This window comes from Telmatherina bonti (genome assembly GCF_933228915.1).
Source record: "Telmatherina bonti genome assembly, chromosome: 11".
NCBI lineage: Eukaryota > Metazoa > Chordata > Actinopteri > Atheriniformes > Telmatherinidae > Telmatherina > Telmatherina bonti.
The window spans coordinates 12676048-12692378 of NC_136629.1; the positions used below are offsets into that span (position 1 = coordinate 12676048).

The window sequence follows — 16331 nt, forward strand, 5'->3', positions numbered from 1 at the left end:
TGCGACTCCTGTTAGCATGGAGGAATGATTTAGTGTTTGAAGCTGTTTATAGTTGTGTTTGTTCACATGAAATGCTAACATGTAAGTTTAATGCAAACAGATTATGAGAGTTAAAATGTTCTTATTTAGCTTTTAGTCTAATTTTTAGCAGTAAATTAAACCCTGTTTATGCTTCTGGATATGTTTCTCTGTGTCAACATGACTTGTTTGTAATTTTCAACACTACTTTCTGTAAGTTCTGTTTGTAGTTTTCACCTGCACATGATGTCCATGTCCTGGTAAAGAGAGACGTTAAGAGACACGTATTTGGACATTCAAGTCTTTTTTTTTTTTTGTCCTTGTCTATTTCCTACTTATCAAGAGTTACAGCACTAACTGTAATAGGTTATTTGTATTTCAGCTTCACCACACACACATCCAGATACTCTCCTGTAAACAACTCACTACCTGACCAATGTGTGGTGGACTGGAACAGATATTTGTGGTGAACTGGTCCTGCTGGCTCCATTAAAGATCACTGAGCTCCTGGAAGACAGTTTTTCTGACCTGAAGACTGAGGCCAGACTTATACATGCCAGGATCTGAGCATTCATACATGTAAGCAGCTTGTTAAATGTCAGAATGAACCAAATCAGCCCCGAATATTGGAGAGCTCACCGAAGACCCCATAGGGAGCAGAAATAATAAACAATAAGAAAAACTATTCTTTTCAAACTATTTATTAGAGTTTCCTGTTTGTTTGCAATAATAAAAACAAACAATGATCTTAAACTGTTATAAAATGGTTAAAATGTGTTTTTCTTCCTGGAAAAATTGTGTGATATCATTGGAGAGCTGTGGGCACATTATTATCTCGATGCATGTTTAATGTAACCATTTGATGGAAATCTTAAAGTCTCATGTTCCTGTCTTCATATCATGTTATAAAACGTTGTTCATGTTATATGTGGCTCATGTATCATATCATTATATTTAACAGTTTTTCAGTCAAATAGCCATTGGCTGTTATCCTGCAGATTGTAAATGTGTGTTATTGTTCCTGGTCTAAATAGATGACTATTAAAGTAGCTGATGTGTGTTCTGCTGTGTGGCATGTCACCTTGTCATGCAGCAGCTGGTTCAGGTCTTCCTGCAGCCTGTTCACAGAGCTCTCCGCTTCAGTCAGCTTCAGCTTCAGAACGCTCAGCTCCTCCTCCAGACGCTGGTTCTCCTGAGAACAAAGTGAGTAGAAAAGAGGAAAAACCATATTTCACATTATAAGAACTGTATTACAGTTTTTCCAGTGACTAAATCCATTTTATAAGAGAAAAATAAAATGTCTTAATAAGTTTCTGACAACAGATTGTCCTGAAAACACGCAGGCGTGATGGAAACGTCACGCAGGCGTGATGGAAACGTCACGCAGGCGTGATGGAAACGTCACGCAGGCGTGATGGAAACGTCACGCCTGCGTGATGGAAACGTCTCGCCTGCGTGATGGAAACGTCACGCCTGCGTGATGGAAACGTCACGCCTGCGTGATGGAAACGTCACGCCTGCGTGATGGAAACGTCACGCCTGCGTGATGGAAACGTCTCGTCTGCATGATGGAAACGTCTCGTCTGCATGATGGAAACGTCACGCCTGCATGATGGAAACGTCACGCCTGCATGATGGAAACGTCTCGTCTGCATGATGGAAACGTCTCGTCTGCATGATGGAAACGTCACGCCTGCATGATGGAAACGTCTCGTCTGCATGATGGAAACGTCTCGTCTGCATGATGGAAACGTCTCGTCTGCATGATGGAAACGTCACGTCTGCATGATGGAAACGTCACGTCTGCATGATGGAAACGTCACGTCTGCATGATGGAAACGTCACGTCTGCATGATGGAAACGTCACGTCTGCATGATGGAAATGTCTCGTCTGCATGATGGAAACGTCTCGTCTGCATGATGGAAACGTCACGTCTGCATGATGGAAACATGTCTGCATGATGGAAATGTCTCATCTGCATGATGGAAACGTCACGTCTGCATGATGGAAATGTCTCGTCTGCATGATGGAAACGTCATGTCTGTGTGATGGAAACGTCACGTCTGTGTGATGGAAACATGTCTGTATGCTGACTGGGATTTGCAGGCTGGTTTATATTCTGACTAAAAATAATAAAAATTGAGTTTTAAGCGAGAAATATGAAACATGAAAAGATCAGAACTTGACCGCCACCTGTGTTGGACTCACCTGTGCCTTGCTGCAGAGCTCCTCCTGAAGCTCCGCCTCCTGCCCTCTGAGCAGCTGCAGCTCCTCCAGCAGCGCCTGGCGCTCCCGCTCCATCTGCTGCAGCAACACTTCACTCTCCTGCTCCGACTGACAGCGCAGCGTCATCAGCCGGTCCCGGAAGTCCTGCTCCAGGTCTCTGCCAATCACAGAGCGGCAGGTCAGCGCTGCGGTCTGACCCATTCACAAACACCTCGCTAAAGGTTCTGTTGACCGGCGCTTTGAACTGGAGCTCCAGCAGCCAGATCTCCCAGAATGCTTTGCACGCTTCCAGTTCCCAGTTAGAAGGAGCTTCTCTGAAGACGTCCCTTCGATACTGAAATGCATTCTGGGACATTTAGCTGCAACAGAGCATCCTGATGGACCCGGAACAGAAGAAAACAGACCTGATCCTGCTCTCGTTCAACGTTTCCATGCTGGCGTGGCGGTCGTCCACCTCTCGGACCAGCTGCAGGTTCCTCTGATCCGCCACGTCCAGGTCTGCCTTCAGCTTGTCCCGTTCCCTGCAGGCCTGCTCTGCCACCTCCCTGAAACATGACCACAGGTCAGACCTGAAGCCGCTGCAGGTTTGGATCAGAACCACTTCATTCTGTAACCAGGAGCAACACCAGGCTCCGTTAACAGTGGCCCGGTTCTAACGGGCTGACGTTCTGCAGCCTGGTTCTGCTCTGAAAACAAACTGGATCTAAAGACACCAAGACACACCATGAAGACGCTGAATAAAGACAACATAAAGACATCACAGGAAGACATTATATTAAGGAAACTAGATTGTATATTTGATTCGGACTTTGTGTTTAGACTCTGATGGATATTTCCAACAAAAAAAACTTTTTTCTGTCTGCAGCAGAGAAGTTTCAACAGAACTTCTCCTGAACTGCAGCTCAGAGATCATGTTGGACTTCGTTCCAGAAGAATCTGGGAGCCGCAGACTGTTCTCTTTATTGTGGCTGGAGGGAAACCTACTGCAGGTGCTGGATCTCGTTCTTGTAGGAGATGAGCGCCGCCTGGTGGATTCCATTCCCGCTGACCAGGAGCTCGTTGTCCAGAGCCAGGGTGAGGTCGGCCAGACTGAGACGCTCCTCCAGGGGAAAGTCTAGAGTCTGCACACAGAGACACCAAGCATAGATGCTGCTGCTTTATAGCCAACATTTCTTCTTCTTCTTGTCCTTCACCTTAACATCTAAACGTTCATGTGAGGTTGGCTATAGTGGTAGGAGAAAATTGCAGAAGCTCAGTTAACTTTGTCTTGTCTTTATTAGTTAAAAAAATAAAACGCATGAGTCAGCCATGCACCAGCTAGCAGCTGGACAAGCAATATTCAATGGCTGCTCAATCACAACAAAAATGTTCTCTCACGCCTGAAGCTTCTCCTCCAGCTTTATACTGGAGGCTCGTCCATTCTGGTTCATCTACTCATTAGGAGGCATGGTCTACACCATGACAGTCCACATGAAGCAAAGACAGGTGATGATGACTGACTGGATCCTGGACTTATCCGCATTCTGTGTTTGCATCCAAACCAAAACAAAGCTGGACTTCTTGAAGGTTAATTTTGTGTCTTTTAAAATAGTGTTTTTTAGTCCGTGTCTTTGGGGACCCTGTTCCTCAGGACCCTGGTCCTCGGGACCCTGCCCTGCATTTACTTCTCTTTGATTCCACCTGATGCAGAATAATTCAACTGCTTGTTCTTTGCAAACCTGCTCATCAGCTGTTCTTTGAGTCAGGACTGTTAAGAGTTGCCTCTAAAGGATGCAGAGCAGATGTCCCTGTTGACCAGAGTCCCTAAGAACGAGGGTCCATGACGACCAGGTTCCCTGGGGACCAGCATCCCTGAAGTCCAGGGTCTCTAAGAACAAGGGTCCCCGAGGGCCAGGAATGAGAAACGATGCTTTAAAAGTCCAACTTTTTCCTTTTTCTGTCCGAGTGAATCAGGTATAAAAGAAGTCTGAATGACTGAGTTTGGGACAATGTTTCAGGTCGCCTGAAACATTGTAGAAAAAAAAGAAAACAAAAGAAAAGTAAATGTAAAAACAATAAAAAACAAAATAAAAAGAACTGACAGACTGAAAAAAGAAAAAAGAGGAGGAAAAACAAAGAGTGGATGAATAAAAAATATTTTTTTCTTCAACATGACTTTTTTTCCCCAGTATTTCCATTCTCATCTATCTAAAACCAATTAAAAGAAAGAAATAAAAGTCAAAGAAATGAAGCAGATCTTTGTGAGATGAGACAACCAACAGGGGGCGCTGCTGTCCACCACACTCCAGAACCTCAGCAGTAATTATATTTAGTGAGGAACGGGTTCATTATGGTCTCGGTTCTGGTGTCGCCCTGCGGAACAGAACCGACAAGACGTCGCCGCCTCCTGACCACTGAGGAGGAAGAAAAGGCCGGACGGGATCTCTGGGAGGAATGTGACACAAAGATGGGCTGTGAGGTTCTGCTCTGGTTTGGACCCAGTCTGGACCTCGGTGCTGGTGAGGCGGTTCAGCTGGAACTCAGCAGAGATGATGAGGAAGTTCTGCTTTAAGCAGAACCTTTACCTCCCAGCGACCTCCCACCTGGCCTTCTCTGTGCTCCAGCTGGTCCCGGTCTGGTCTGGTCTGGTCTAGCATCTCGTACTGACCTGCAGGATGTCCCGGCTGTTCCGGATGCCCTCCTCGGTCCACAACGCCGCCACCCGCTCGGGGCTGGTGCATCCCGACCCGTCGTCCAGCCGGCTGAGGACTCTCTGACCCACGGTGGCGGTCAGCAGGGAAGGCGAGGCGGACCGGGCTGAGAGCTCCTCTAAGACGGCCTGGGACTGCATGAGAAGCAGAAACCAGAATCAGTTCAGAAAGACGTTTTAAACCAACAGACTTCAGAGAACAGACACGCTTTGTTCCAGTGTGATGCTGTAAGAGTTAATCTGGATTAGACCACCTTCCCTGGCGACCCCCGGGCTAAACTGGACAGAACCTCGGACCTGAACCTCTAAGCTGCAGCTGGAAGAAACTCCAGTCAACCTGAATCTGAGTTTCTTCACTGAACAGGATTTCTGTTCATTATCTGATCGACTTATTGATCGTTGTGGAGCCCGAACTGAAACACAATGACAACATCCCATCCTGAACCTGGCAGTCAGCGGCGCTGATCCGCTCCGTCCTGATCCACGTTAGGAAACCACAGCCAGAAACCGGACCTGACGAACAGTACATGATGACCTCCACCTGTGTGTCTGAGAAGCTACCTGTTCCCCTGCAGTACCTGCTCATCCTGACTGCACTGATGATGTCACATGCAGCTGCAGCTCCTGACTGGTGGAGAGCTGGTGGTGCATTCAGGAGCTCCTGGTTACCTGGGAAACTGTGGCTTTACTCCTGATTCATCCATCTGATTAGAATAATACTTTGACTTTTTTTTTTTTTTTTTAAATTATTTTGAGACAAAATTATCTGGAAGAAGAAATGAAAAAATGAAAATAAAGATGTTTCATGTTTCTTCCTGCTCTTCTGGATCAGACCGTGGTTCTGGTCCTCAGCAGGTCCAGAACATATGTTCTAAGAATAAACCTGGGTCTGTCTAGCACCGGGCCGTCCTCATCAGCACCTTCTAGTATTGGGTCAGCCTCTTCATCAGGTTGTCGGGCCTGTTCTTAGCGGACAGCCGTGACATCCGGCGGCGTCTTCTGCTCCATTCTGGATATTTTCTCTACTTCAGATCCTTCTCTGGAAACCTGGAGATGCTGGTGTGTGGACATCCCAGTAAAAGCTCAGACCAACAACCTTTAATCCCCTTTCTTCCTCCTCCTGATGCTGAGTTTGAACTTCATCACCGTGACAACATGCTGCCCTGTGATTGGCTGGTGAACAGGAAGTAGATCAGCTGATGAAGAGGAATTAAATCCCTTCTGAAGACCTATTTTCACGGGCATTTTACCCAGAATGAGTTTGCTTTTATTGCTTTCATTGTTTTTATTTGTTTCATTGTTTTATATTTTATGGTTTTAAATGTTACTGTTTTATGTTTTAATAAGTTAATCATGTTATGTTTAGCACTTTGTTCAGCAGTGGCTGTCAGAAAATACTTTATAAATAAAGTTAGCTTGGCGAGGGTGAGTGGACTTTACACACTAAAAGTCGCTTCACAAAATTAAGACATTTTACTGAAACAGGTTAAGTGATTCTGACCCGGAGCGGCGCTCTCTGGACGTCAGCTGATCGCAGAGGGGTGGAGCTAGAAAAGGAGGCGGAGCTACACAGAATCCTCTTGAACTCGCTGATGCTGACTCTGCCGTCCAGGTCGGCGTCCAGTCTCCTGAGGAGGACGTCCACGTCCTGTAAGGGAGACATAGACGTATCGTCCACCCAAGACTAAAAAATCCAGATAATGGAAGCAGCTTTACCTCCGCGTGGAGACCCAGGTGATCACACGCTGCTGTCAGGTCATGATGGCCTCCTCCCACCTCCAGTTCCTCCTTCTGCTGGTCACCTGAACGTCACACATCCTTTATAAAAACTTGGAGTGTGTCTTGGAGTGTGTCGGAAGTTGCAGATGAAAGAGTACCTTTACTCTGAAAGAACGGCGGGACATTCTTCTGAATTCCTGTCTCCTCATCAGACTTCAGGCTCTGCAGAGAAAACATGGAGGTCAGCAGCCGTCTGCGACACAACCCGTCTGAACCAACAGCAGAGTTATGAAAGAGTGTGTGTGTGTGTGTGTGTGTGTGCAGTAATCCCAGCAGACTGTAATCACATGGAATTCCTGAGCTGAAATTACTTCTGCTAGAAGAAATATATTGTGTGTGTGTTCATGTATAGACCCAACTGTCACCCTCAAGAGCTTAGTGTGTAACACCATACACACACACACACTTACACTCACACACACATGCACTGGATCAGGTCAGCTGTGAGAAACCAGTCAGCACCAGTCACATGAAAGCTGATGTTGATCAGAAGAGTTTGTTTTGATGTTTCAACACAACAAAAATAAAACATTTTACTGAAACAGCTGTGAGTGTGTGCGTGTGTGTGTGTGTGTGTGTGTATAAAATCCATTACTATTAATAATTCAGCAGTGTTGTGTAACTCTTCTCTCTCACTGAGCTCTTATAAACCAAACCAGCATCCAGGACCAGGAGTTCTGCTGGGTCACGACTTCCACCTGCCGGTCCAGACGCATCGTTTACCTGTGAGATCCCAGGTGAGACGAGATCGTCTCTATCCACAGTGGAAGTTAAAGAGGTCCTATTATGGTATTTGGAGTTTTCTGAGCTTTCTACAGTGTTACAGTATTGAATCCTCATCAGACATGTGAACGGCACTGTTTTTTATCACCTAAACTCATGTTTGACTTTGAGTTCCAGCACTCTCTCCGTTCGGTTTCCATGGTGACGAAAAACGCGTCGTTTTAGAGTTTTTTCTACTTGGAAATCCTTGTGTCGTCCCGGGGGATAAGGTTCGGTGATTGGTTACCTTCTACTGGTTAACAAGGACATGTACAAATACATCAGGCGGGTGGAAAACGTGGGATAAAGTTATTTCCAACGATGGCTGGTGAGTTTACCGAAGAGAGACATCCTGCTGCATTCGTTGCTGTGGGTTGCTGTTTTCCACTTTGTTTTCAGGGTCTGATTCAGGTTCCAACATGTAGGACTGTATGCTATGTGTTGACATTGTATCTTGTTTTTTTATTGAGTTCATATGAGCCTAATCCTTCTGTTTATGAGATGTTACAATGACGGCGAAAGCAGGTGCGGTGCGCGCTCCCGATGTAGTGCAGTGGCGGGAGGCGGGGCTTAATGCAGAAGAGTCTCAATCCACTCGTTTTTCCCACAGGCTGTTCTGACAGCCTACGGAGAGGGTCGGTCTGAAGTAAATAAAGCGATTTGTGACAATAACTCCATCAATCCCAGCCCTTCTGGTCTCAGAAATAAAAATAAATTAGCCTGAAATGCACAGAATAGTTCCACTTTAAATTCCTCACATCTCAGCCTCCGCTGCATCCTAAATATCTCAGAGTTGCATTTTGTCTCTAAAGACGTATTGAGATGACTTTGTTGTGCAGTTAGGGTACAAATAAAGTTTTACTGAACTGAATCATGTACAAATAATGCTGATTTATACTGAATCGTGTAAATAAAGTTAGACTGAACTGCAATGTGTAAATAAAGTTGGTTTAAACAGAATTGTGTCATTTTGGATTTAACTGAATTATATAAAGTTAAATTGATCTGAATCATGTAGTTTGGTTGAATTGAATCATGTACAAAAAAAGTCATATTGAACTGAATTGTGTAAATAAAGTTGGATTGAACTAGATCATGTGGGAATGCTAAATTAGCCGTTAGCTTTCTGTCGTCACAACCTCCATAATTCATTCCTTTCTGAACAAAATGAAGTTATCTCAGCACCAGAAGCAACCAATGAAGCTGCTGGTCAAAGTAAATTTTGGCCTGACAATGCAAAGTTCACCAACAGTCTGGTTGGTGTTTGCTTGATAAAGAGCTTTTCAGCTTGTCCTCCAGGGACTGGATGGTCCCAGCTCAGATCCAGGACTAGACCAGCATGGTTTTTAACTCTGTGTGTAAAAACTGTGGAGCAGAACCGGCCTTCAGCAGCATTACAGAAGGTCCAGTTTCAGCCGTTGGAGGAAACTGTACAGTGGCTGGACGTCTCCACGACATGTAAACTGCCTCTTTCTGTACAGACACAGAAAGAGTACAGAAAGTCCTTTGCCTGTATTTTGCCACTGTGAATGTTTAAGTCACCCAGGTAGGTCAGAAAGTAACATGTCCAACTCAGAGATAAATACATTCATATTAGCTCCTTGAGGCCGATCTATGGCCACAATGCATGCATTGATTGGTGCAGAAACCTTGAACAGGTAGCCATGAGAAAGAGAGAGGTAAAGTTCCAATAAAGTTCAGAGCCTGGTCCAGAACGTAGTTCAGGACCTGGAGGAAGCATACAGCTCTGGATCTCATAGTTGAGTGTGTTCAGTGAAGTAGAAAAGGAGTTTAAAGCTGCTGTGAAATATTCAGCAGCTTTAGATTAATTATTAAGGTGATGGAATTCAGCAGGATCCACAAAGAGACATGAAAAGATAAAGAGAACATAAAGGAAGGAACAAGCAGAATCTCTGCAGGACAAAAGCCGTTTTTTCATTATTTATTTCAGCTTTACTTTTTAAGTCTGATAATCCTTAAAACTCCACCAGATCTCCTGAACTGCAAACACTTTCTATAGATAGATAGATAGATGCATACATTTCTATTAGCAACACAAGGGCAGTTAATTACAATTTATAAATTACATAAAAATAACCACGTTAATAGAATACGGAATATTTGTCAATACACAATTTCCTGGTATAGTGATTGCACTCACACACATGGCAGACCTATTTTACTATCCTGTATCTATCTGTACAACCCTGCTAACAAAAAGAAGAAAAAAAAAAGAGTGTATATATATATATATATATATATATATATATAGATATATATATATATATATATATATATATATATCAATATTTTTCTAGATCCACCCCTGTATATATATTATATATATATGCTAAAAAGATATAAAGGAAAAACTTAAACAACACAATGTAACTCCAAGTCAGTGTAACGCTCACATTAAATGTAAGAGTGTTAGGACTAAGTTGTGCAATGGATGGAATGGGTGAACAGAAGACCAGATTCACTACGGGAGCTTGTGTGGTGAATGAATAAAAACAGGAGGCAGGAAAATTAAAGTTAAAGATAATTGTATTAAATTTGAAAAGAAATTAAATAAAGCACAATTAAATAAATTATATTTGTAAACAAGACAACCAAACAATGATACAAAAAAACACTTTCATAAACCTTTTTCCAAGTTTCTTTTTTTTTCCAGTTCGGTTCAGTTGTACCAAAAAAGATTTTTTTCCTTTTTAGGAGTTTCGTTCAGTCTTTTTATTACGATCCTTGAGGGAAACGCATAATCCAGCTTTTAGTTACGATCCTTGGAGGAATCCCAAAGTTCATGTCAAAACTAAAGATATCCGGTGTTCGGAGAAAAACATCAAAACAGAAAGGTCCTACCTAATCCAGCTCACCACCTCTTGAAGAGGATTCTGGGGGGTGTAAAAAACCTGACCATTGAGTTTGAAAAGCTTTCGTTTAGTTTTTTGGGGAGTTCTGGCGGAGTTTGCGGAGTCATCCAGCACATAAGTCCAGGCGTGGAGCAGGGCAATGGTGACCGGATGTTAGTGAAACCGCAGCCACTTTTATAGTAGTGCCACTAGTGGCAGGGCATGTGACTGCGGCTGGGAGCAGTGAAAGACTCCCCCATTATTTGGAGACATGGGTTACATCAGCAACACTTCTGTGAAATGGAACTGTCCACTTAAGAAGCAACACTGATTGACAATCAGTTCCACATGCTGTTGTGCAAATGGAATAGATAACAGGTGGAAATTAAAGGCAATTGGCAAGACACACCCAATAAAGGAGTGGTTCTGCAGGTGGTGACCACAGACCACTTCTCTGTTCAGATGCTTTCTGGCTGATGTTTTGGTCACTTTTGAATGCTGGTGGTGCTTTCACTCTAGTGGTAGCATGAGACGGAGTCTACAACCCACACAAGTGGCTCAGGTAGTGCAGCTCATCCAGGATGGCACATCAATGCCAGCTGTGGCAAGAAGGTTTGCTGTGTGTCAGCGTAGTGTCCAGACCATGGAGGCGCTACCAGGAGACAGGCCAGTACATCAGGAGACGTGGAGGAGGCCGTGGGAGGGCAACAACCCAGCAGCAGGACCGCTACCTCCTTCTTTATGCAAGGAGGAACAGGAGGAGCACTGCCAGAGCCCTGCAGAATGAGCTCCTGCAGGCCACAAATGTGCATGTGTCTGCTCAAACAGGGCTCAACATCCACAGGGGGAGGTTGTGGTTACAACCCAACACCGCGCAGGACGTTTGGCATTTGCCAGAGAACACCAAGATTGGCGCCCTGTGCTCTTCACAGATGAAAGCAGGTTCACACTGAGCACATGTGACAGACGTGACAGAGTCTGGAGACGCCGTCGAGAACGTTCTGCTGCCTGCAACATCCTCCAGCATGACCAGTTTGGCAGTGGGTCAGTAATGGTGTGGGGTGGCATTTCTTTGGAGGGCCGCACAGCCCTCCATGTGCTCGCCAGAGGTAGCCTGACTGCCATTAGGTACCGAGATGAGATCCCCAGACCCCTTGTGGGACCATATATATATTTATTATTGACTGGGGGCCAAGGTACATATTCTGCCAGCATGGTCTGATATGTCTCCTGTTTTAACAATATCACATAACACAATTGTTTAATGCGGTTGACAGCTCTGCGCTTCTGTAACATTGAATACAATAAAACCTAAGCTGTAAGCAGAACACCAATATAGTAAGTAAAACCAAGCAAAAGAAAACAAAATAAAATTTAAAAAAAACTAAACTATAACTATTGTGTTGTCATGTTTTCATTAAAGTAAAAATATAAACATAACATCCAGTGGTAGTAAGTCTTTCTGTTCCAAGTGCACATACTTACTAGGCGTATCATACTCCATTTTTTTGTGTTGAAATCAGAAGACTTTAAGGGATTTTATTAATTTAAAAGAATGATTTTATGAGAAGGACATGAGACTGTATCCTGGTTTAAATCCGTGTTATGTCGTGATCCATACGGCGACAGTGGTTAAAACACACCACTGGCCAATTTTGTTGGTGCATTTTAATTAGAAAAATCTTCTATGCGGTTCTGGAACGCAGCTTATATAGAAAAGTCTTTGTTTCTTCCTGCTCTATGGTGGAGTGGGCTGAGAGTGGAGCCTGGACTAGAACTGTCCCACAGCGGAGGTCTGCAGACAGACTGTCTTGACTTCTATCCACAAACATGTCTGCTGACACGTTTTCTTTACAGCAAATGACACGACAGCCACGATCCAGCCAGCTACTGCCGCCATTTCTTAAAGTCTGTCTTCCCCCTGAAAGCTGAACACTAACCATCCAGCTGTCCCAGACTTCTAACATCCAGTTTCCCCTCCTACACGTCAGCTGGACTCAGTGCTCCTGCCACCAGAGTTCAGACATGATAAAAGATTAGTTTGGACGCGGTTAGTAACGCCTTCTGACCAGAATCTGATCATTAGAAACCTGAACTGTTTTCAAAGGTTTCATGACAACCACGATAGTCTGGCTCTTCTGTCTGAGGCAGGGGCCCTCCAGAGCCCCTCCAACATCCAGAGCTCAGTCCTGCTTCTCATCCCAGATCTCAGTGCCTGGTTAGTCAGAAGCCTGGCTGCGAAGATTAGTTCTCCACTGACCATGCTGCTCTCAACAACATCTGGATGTCTCTTACTTTGTATTTCATCGAGAGATGTCATGATTACACCATTTAGGCTCTGTTTCCACAACGTTTCCACGCAAAACATTTTCCTTTGTGGGTTTAAAGGGTCTGAGTACGCAAGTGCAAGATAATGTGAAAGACGTCACTGTCATTCAAACATTCTGGTTCCTGTTTCCACGGACAGGATTCACCCATAGACTGTATATGAAAGATGGACGGAGCCTTCGGCGGTTAAAAGTGAAGCCTATGCGGAAGTACATAAAACTGCAGTTCCCCCTTCATCCACTAGGGGCTGCAATACAAAGCAAATCCCCATAGACTCCCATGTTAAAAAGACCAACTTCACAGCAGAAATAAACATGTTTACAGCCTGGTTCAAAAATCTATTTTAGGTTTAATAAGTCAGGTTTACCTTCATTACAACTGTGGGGGGAGTGAATTTTTTTCTAACTCACCCGTTTGAAATTAATTTAATCTCGAAATTTGGCATATATTTGTGTGTGACGCCCGTTTACAAGTAATTTAATCTTGAAGTTCGGCATATTTAGGGGCGTATCCTTTTGATTGACAGGTATCCGATCTCCCGCTTCAATTAAGAACGTAAAACAACCGCGGTTTTTAGCCGGTTAACAACGTGACTTAGCTTTAGCCCGCTTACCTCCGTTAGCTGGTTAGCTCCTGTTATCTGCGGGTTAGCTTGGTTAGCTCTTAGCTATAGAAAGCTCGATGTCAATCATCCACCATGACGCTCACAGCCCCCATTTCAGTTCCACCTCTTTGCCCATATTTGTATTTTCCGGATGAGACATGCCTCTGCTAAAATGGCGATGGTAGAAACCGCCCACCGAGCTTCAATTCAGCTCTTCAGAAACCTGCGGGTGACGTCACGGAGGCTACGTCCATCACTTTATACAGTCTATGGTATTCACCTTGCCTTTCACTTTGGAAGATGCTGTCAAATCTTCATAGTTTTATTTACCCCAAACTCTGTTTCCATGGAAACAAGAGACCAGAATGCAACACTACTTGTCTGTTTTACTGTCTCAGCATTGTAGTGTGAGCAGATCCTTAGTCGTTCCTTCATTAAATGTGTTATTAAACACCATGATTAATTAATCCTGAAGATAAATAAAAGATCATGTCTGAACCAAGTCCGCAACTCAGCAACCCAGAATGAAATCACAGTCCAAAGGACTGTGATATGCTGGATGACCTGACCCACATCCATGTCTCAGAAACAGACTGGTGGACAACAAGGTGCTGGAGAAGCTTTTCTTCTGCGTCATTTTAAAGTGATGGGAAATTATCAAAAGCAGAAAAATCCTGATTATTTATCTGAGAAAGAGACCAAGAACATCTAGAATCTGTTGCCACTTTGACCTGGTTTTAAGCTACCACAAGATCCCTCTGCCACGAGCGAAACTCTACAGATGGTCTAGAACCTAGCAAATGTTCTGGACTCAGGTTTTCTATCTCCTAAGATGGTCACATGACTCTCCTCTCCTGACCTCCACTGGCTGCTTCTGTCAAACTCTTCTGAGCTGGTTCTGTTCCCTCTGAACTACCGTGGTCCTCTCAGGAACATCTTTTAGTTTTACTCCTGGACCATGCTGGTCCTCTCAGGAACATCATCTGGTTCTGTTGGTCTCAGTCCGAACTGTTCTAGTTTCTGGTTCTGTGATGGTATGAGCTACTGAATGCTGTCAGAGCAGGAATGTAGGAACGTCTGAAGGCTCACCTCTTACAGAGAAAACCTCTGGAACCCAACGCATTGAGCTCCTGCTGATGGGTTCTCCATGCACTTCTGGACCAGTCATAACGGGAATTCAGGACCAGTTCTACATGTAACAGTTCTGCCTGGATATTTAGACCCGTGTAACCTGAACTGATTCCAGTACTGGATCCTAACCCCGTAAACAGATTTAACCTCATTTATTTCTCAGAAGCCTGAAAGAAATTAAAAATGTCCTTGGACAGAAATAAATGGTTATTAAAGCAGAACAAAGCAAGAAAACTAATCTGCAAATACAGATACGGCTGCATGTGGTTAATATTGAAAGTTTTTATGGGTGACAATAGATGAAAAAATCAGTTGAAATCACAAATTAAATGTTAAACAGCTCAAATCCTATTTATAGCAAAACCAGAACACATTCAAAGGTTATTAATCAGAAGGGGACGAGGTTACAGCTTAACGGGTAAATTTAATTACAGAACACTTTGGGTGAATAAAATTATTATTTTATTATTATAAATTAAATATTAATCATTTATTTGGAAATGTAATACAAGTTTGTCCTTCCTCTCAGTCCTTTTCAGATATGTAAATAGAATATTTATTTTTATTTATCTGTCCATTAATATTAGGGGTGAGAAAATTGAAAAATTGGGATTTTTTTTGCATCACAATTTTAAAATCGATTTTTTAAACAAAATAAAAATAGATTTTTTTTCAAATAAATAAAAATAATCCGTTATAAAATATTTGTTATTTTTGTTGTTTTTATTGATCTTTTTACTTGTATTCTTGTGCATTATAGCAGCAGAATGATGATCTGGCTACTGTGTTGCTTCTTCCTAACTGAAATTTAAAAAAAAAAAAAAAAATTTTAAATGAGGAGCAAAAAAAATAAAAGTTTTTACACATTTATTTTGTTTTTAACCTACAAAAATGAGCAATGTGAGAAGAAATGTGAGAATGTCAATTTGATTCGAATCGGCACCCAAAAAATCTGAATCGAATTGGGACAAAAGCATATCGTCACAGCCCTAATTAATAAATGATAATAGTTTACTGATTACATGTTCTAAATAAATTATCGAAACAAAAAACAAAACATGTTCGACTGGAGATCGAACTGCCGGCATGGTGAACTACCAGCAACCTGCAAGAAGATCAAGGTTCCTCCTGCAGCCAGTAAAAGTGGGTCCATCTACAGAACTTCATGTTAAATATGTTTAAAAAACATCTATTTAAAGCCCTTTTCTGTAAACTGACTTACTGTATTATTTCTGAATTCGACAGAATTAAACGTTACTGTAAAAAAACACGTGTTTTATTTCCCATACGACCAACTCAAAAAGTCCCACAAAGCACAACCCGCCACTTCTGGGTCTCCATGTTAGTAGAAACACTATTACCGTAAGTAACGCTACAAAGGTGGAGTCCCACATTGGCACAAAGACGGCGGGTTCCCACATTAGCAGCTAATGCTACAGCTGCAGCCTCCAATGTAGGCAAATTATGTAATGAGATGACAAAAGTACAACCTCCACCTACAGACAACAAAATCTAGAGACAGAAGAGTCTGATTATCTCTGTATAACCAGAAAAGTCAAGAGATTCAGGATCATCATTGAAGTGATGCTGAGATTAAATCTGTCCATCCCCCAAAGGCAACAGAAAGATTAAATTCCTACTAAAGATGCTTCACTTGGTCACGGAGACAAGAGGAGGAGGGGGAGTTTATTTGTCTTTGTTATAAGACTTGAAATCCAGCTGTTTGCAGATAAAACATAAAACTCAACCTCTGAAATGGAAAGAAAAAAAGAAAGACGAGTGAAAAGTGTCAGTAGAAACCGAGAAGCATCTTCATCCGGCTGCCAAACCAGCGCTCAGTCTGCCAGCAGCCACATTCCTCACAATCCCACTTCCTGAAAAACCCAGCCTCCTCCCCCCGCAGGTATTCGGGCTTCAGCTCAACAGCACGTCTGGATATTT

At 43.2% G+C, this 16331-nt stretch overlaps 1 protein-coding gene across 1 annotated transcript in view; it reads right to left on the reverse strand.

Moving 5' to 3' along the window:
• Positions 1-16331, reverse strand: part of ninl (ninein-like) — a gene marked incomplete at its 5' end in the record, with an annotated part of 46587 nt that overhangs the window by 19983 nt on the left and 10273 nt on the right. The window contains 8 exons of the mRNA XM_079248709.1: positions 1100-1210; positions 2228-2402; positions 2650-2790; positions 3230-3366; positions 4893-5069; positions 6436-6582; positions 6651-6736; positions 6812-6875. Of these exons, the coding sequence (XP_079104835.1) occupies positions 1100-1210; positions 2228-2402; positions 2650-2790; positions 3230-3366; positions 4893-5069; positions 6436-6582; positions 6651-6736; positions 6812-6875 (1038 nt within the window). The remainder of the gene's footprint in view (positions 1-1099; positions 1211-2227; positions 2403-2649; positions 2791-3229; positions 3367-4892; positions 5070-6435; positions 6583-6650; positions 6737-6811; positions 6876-16331) is intronic.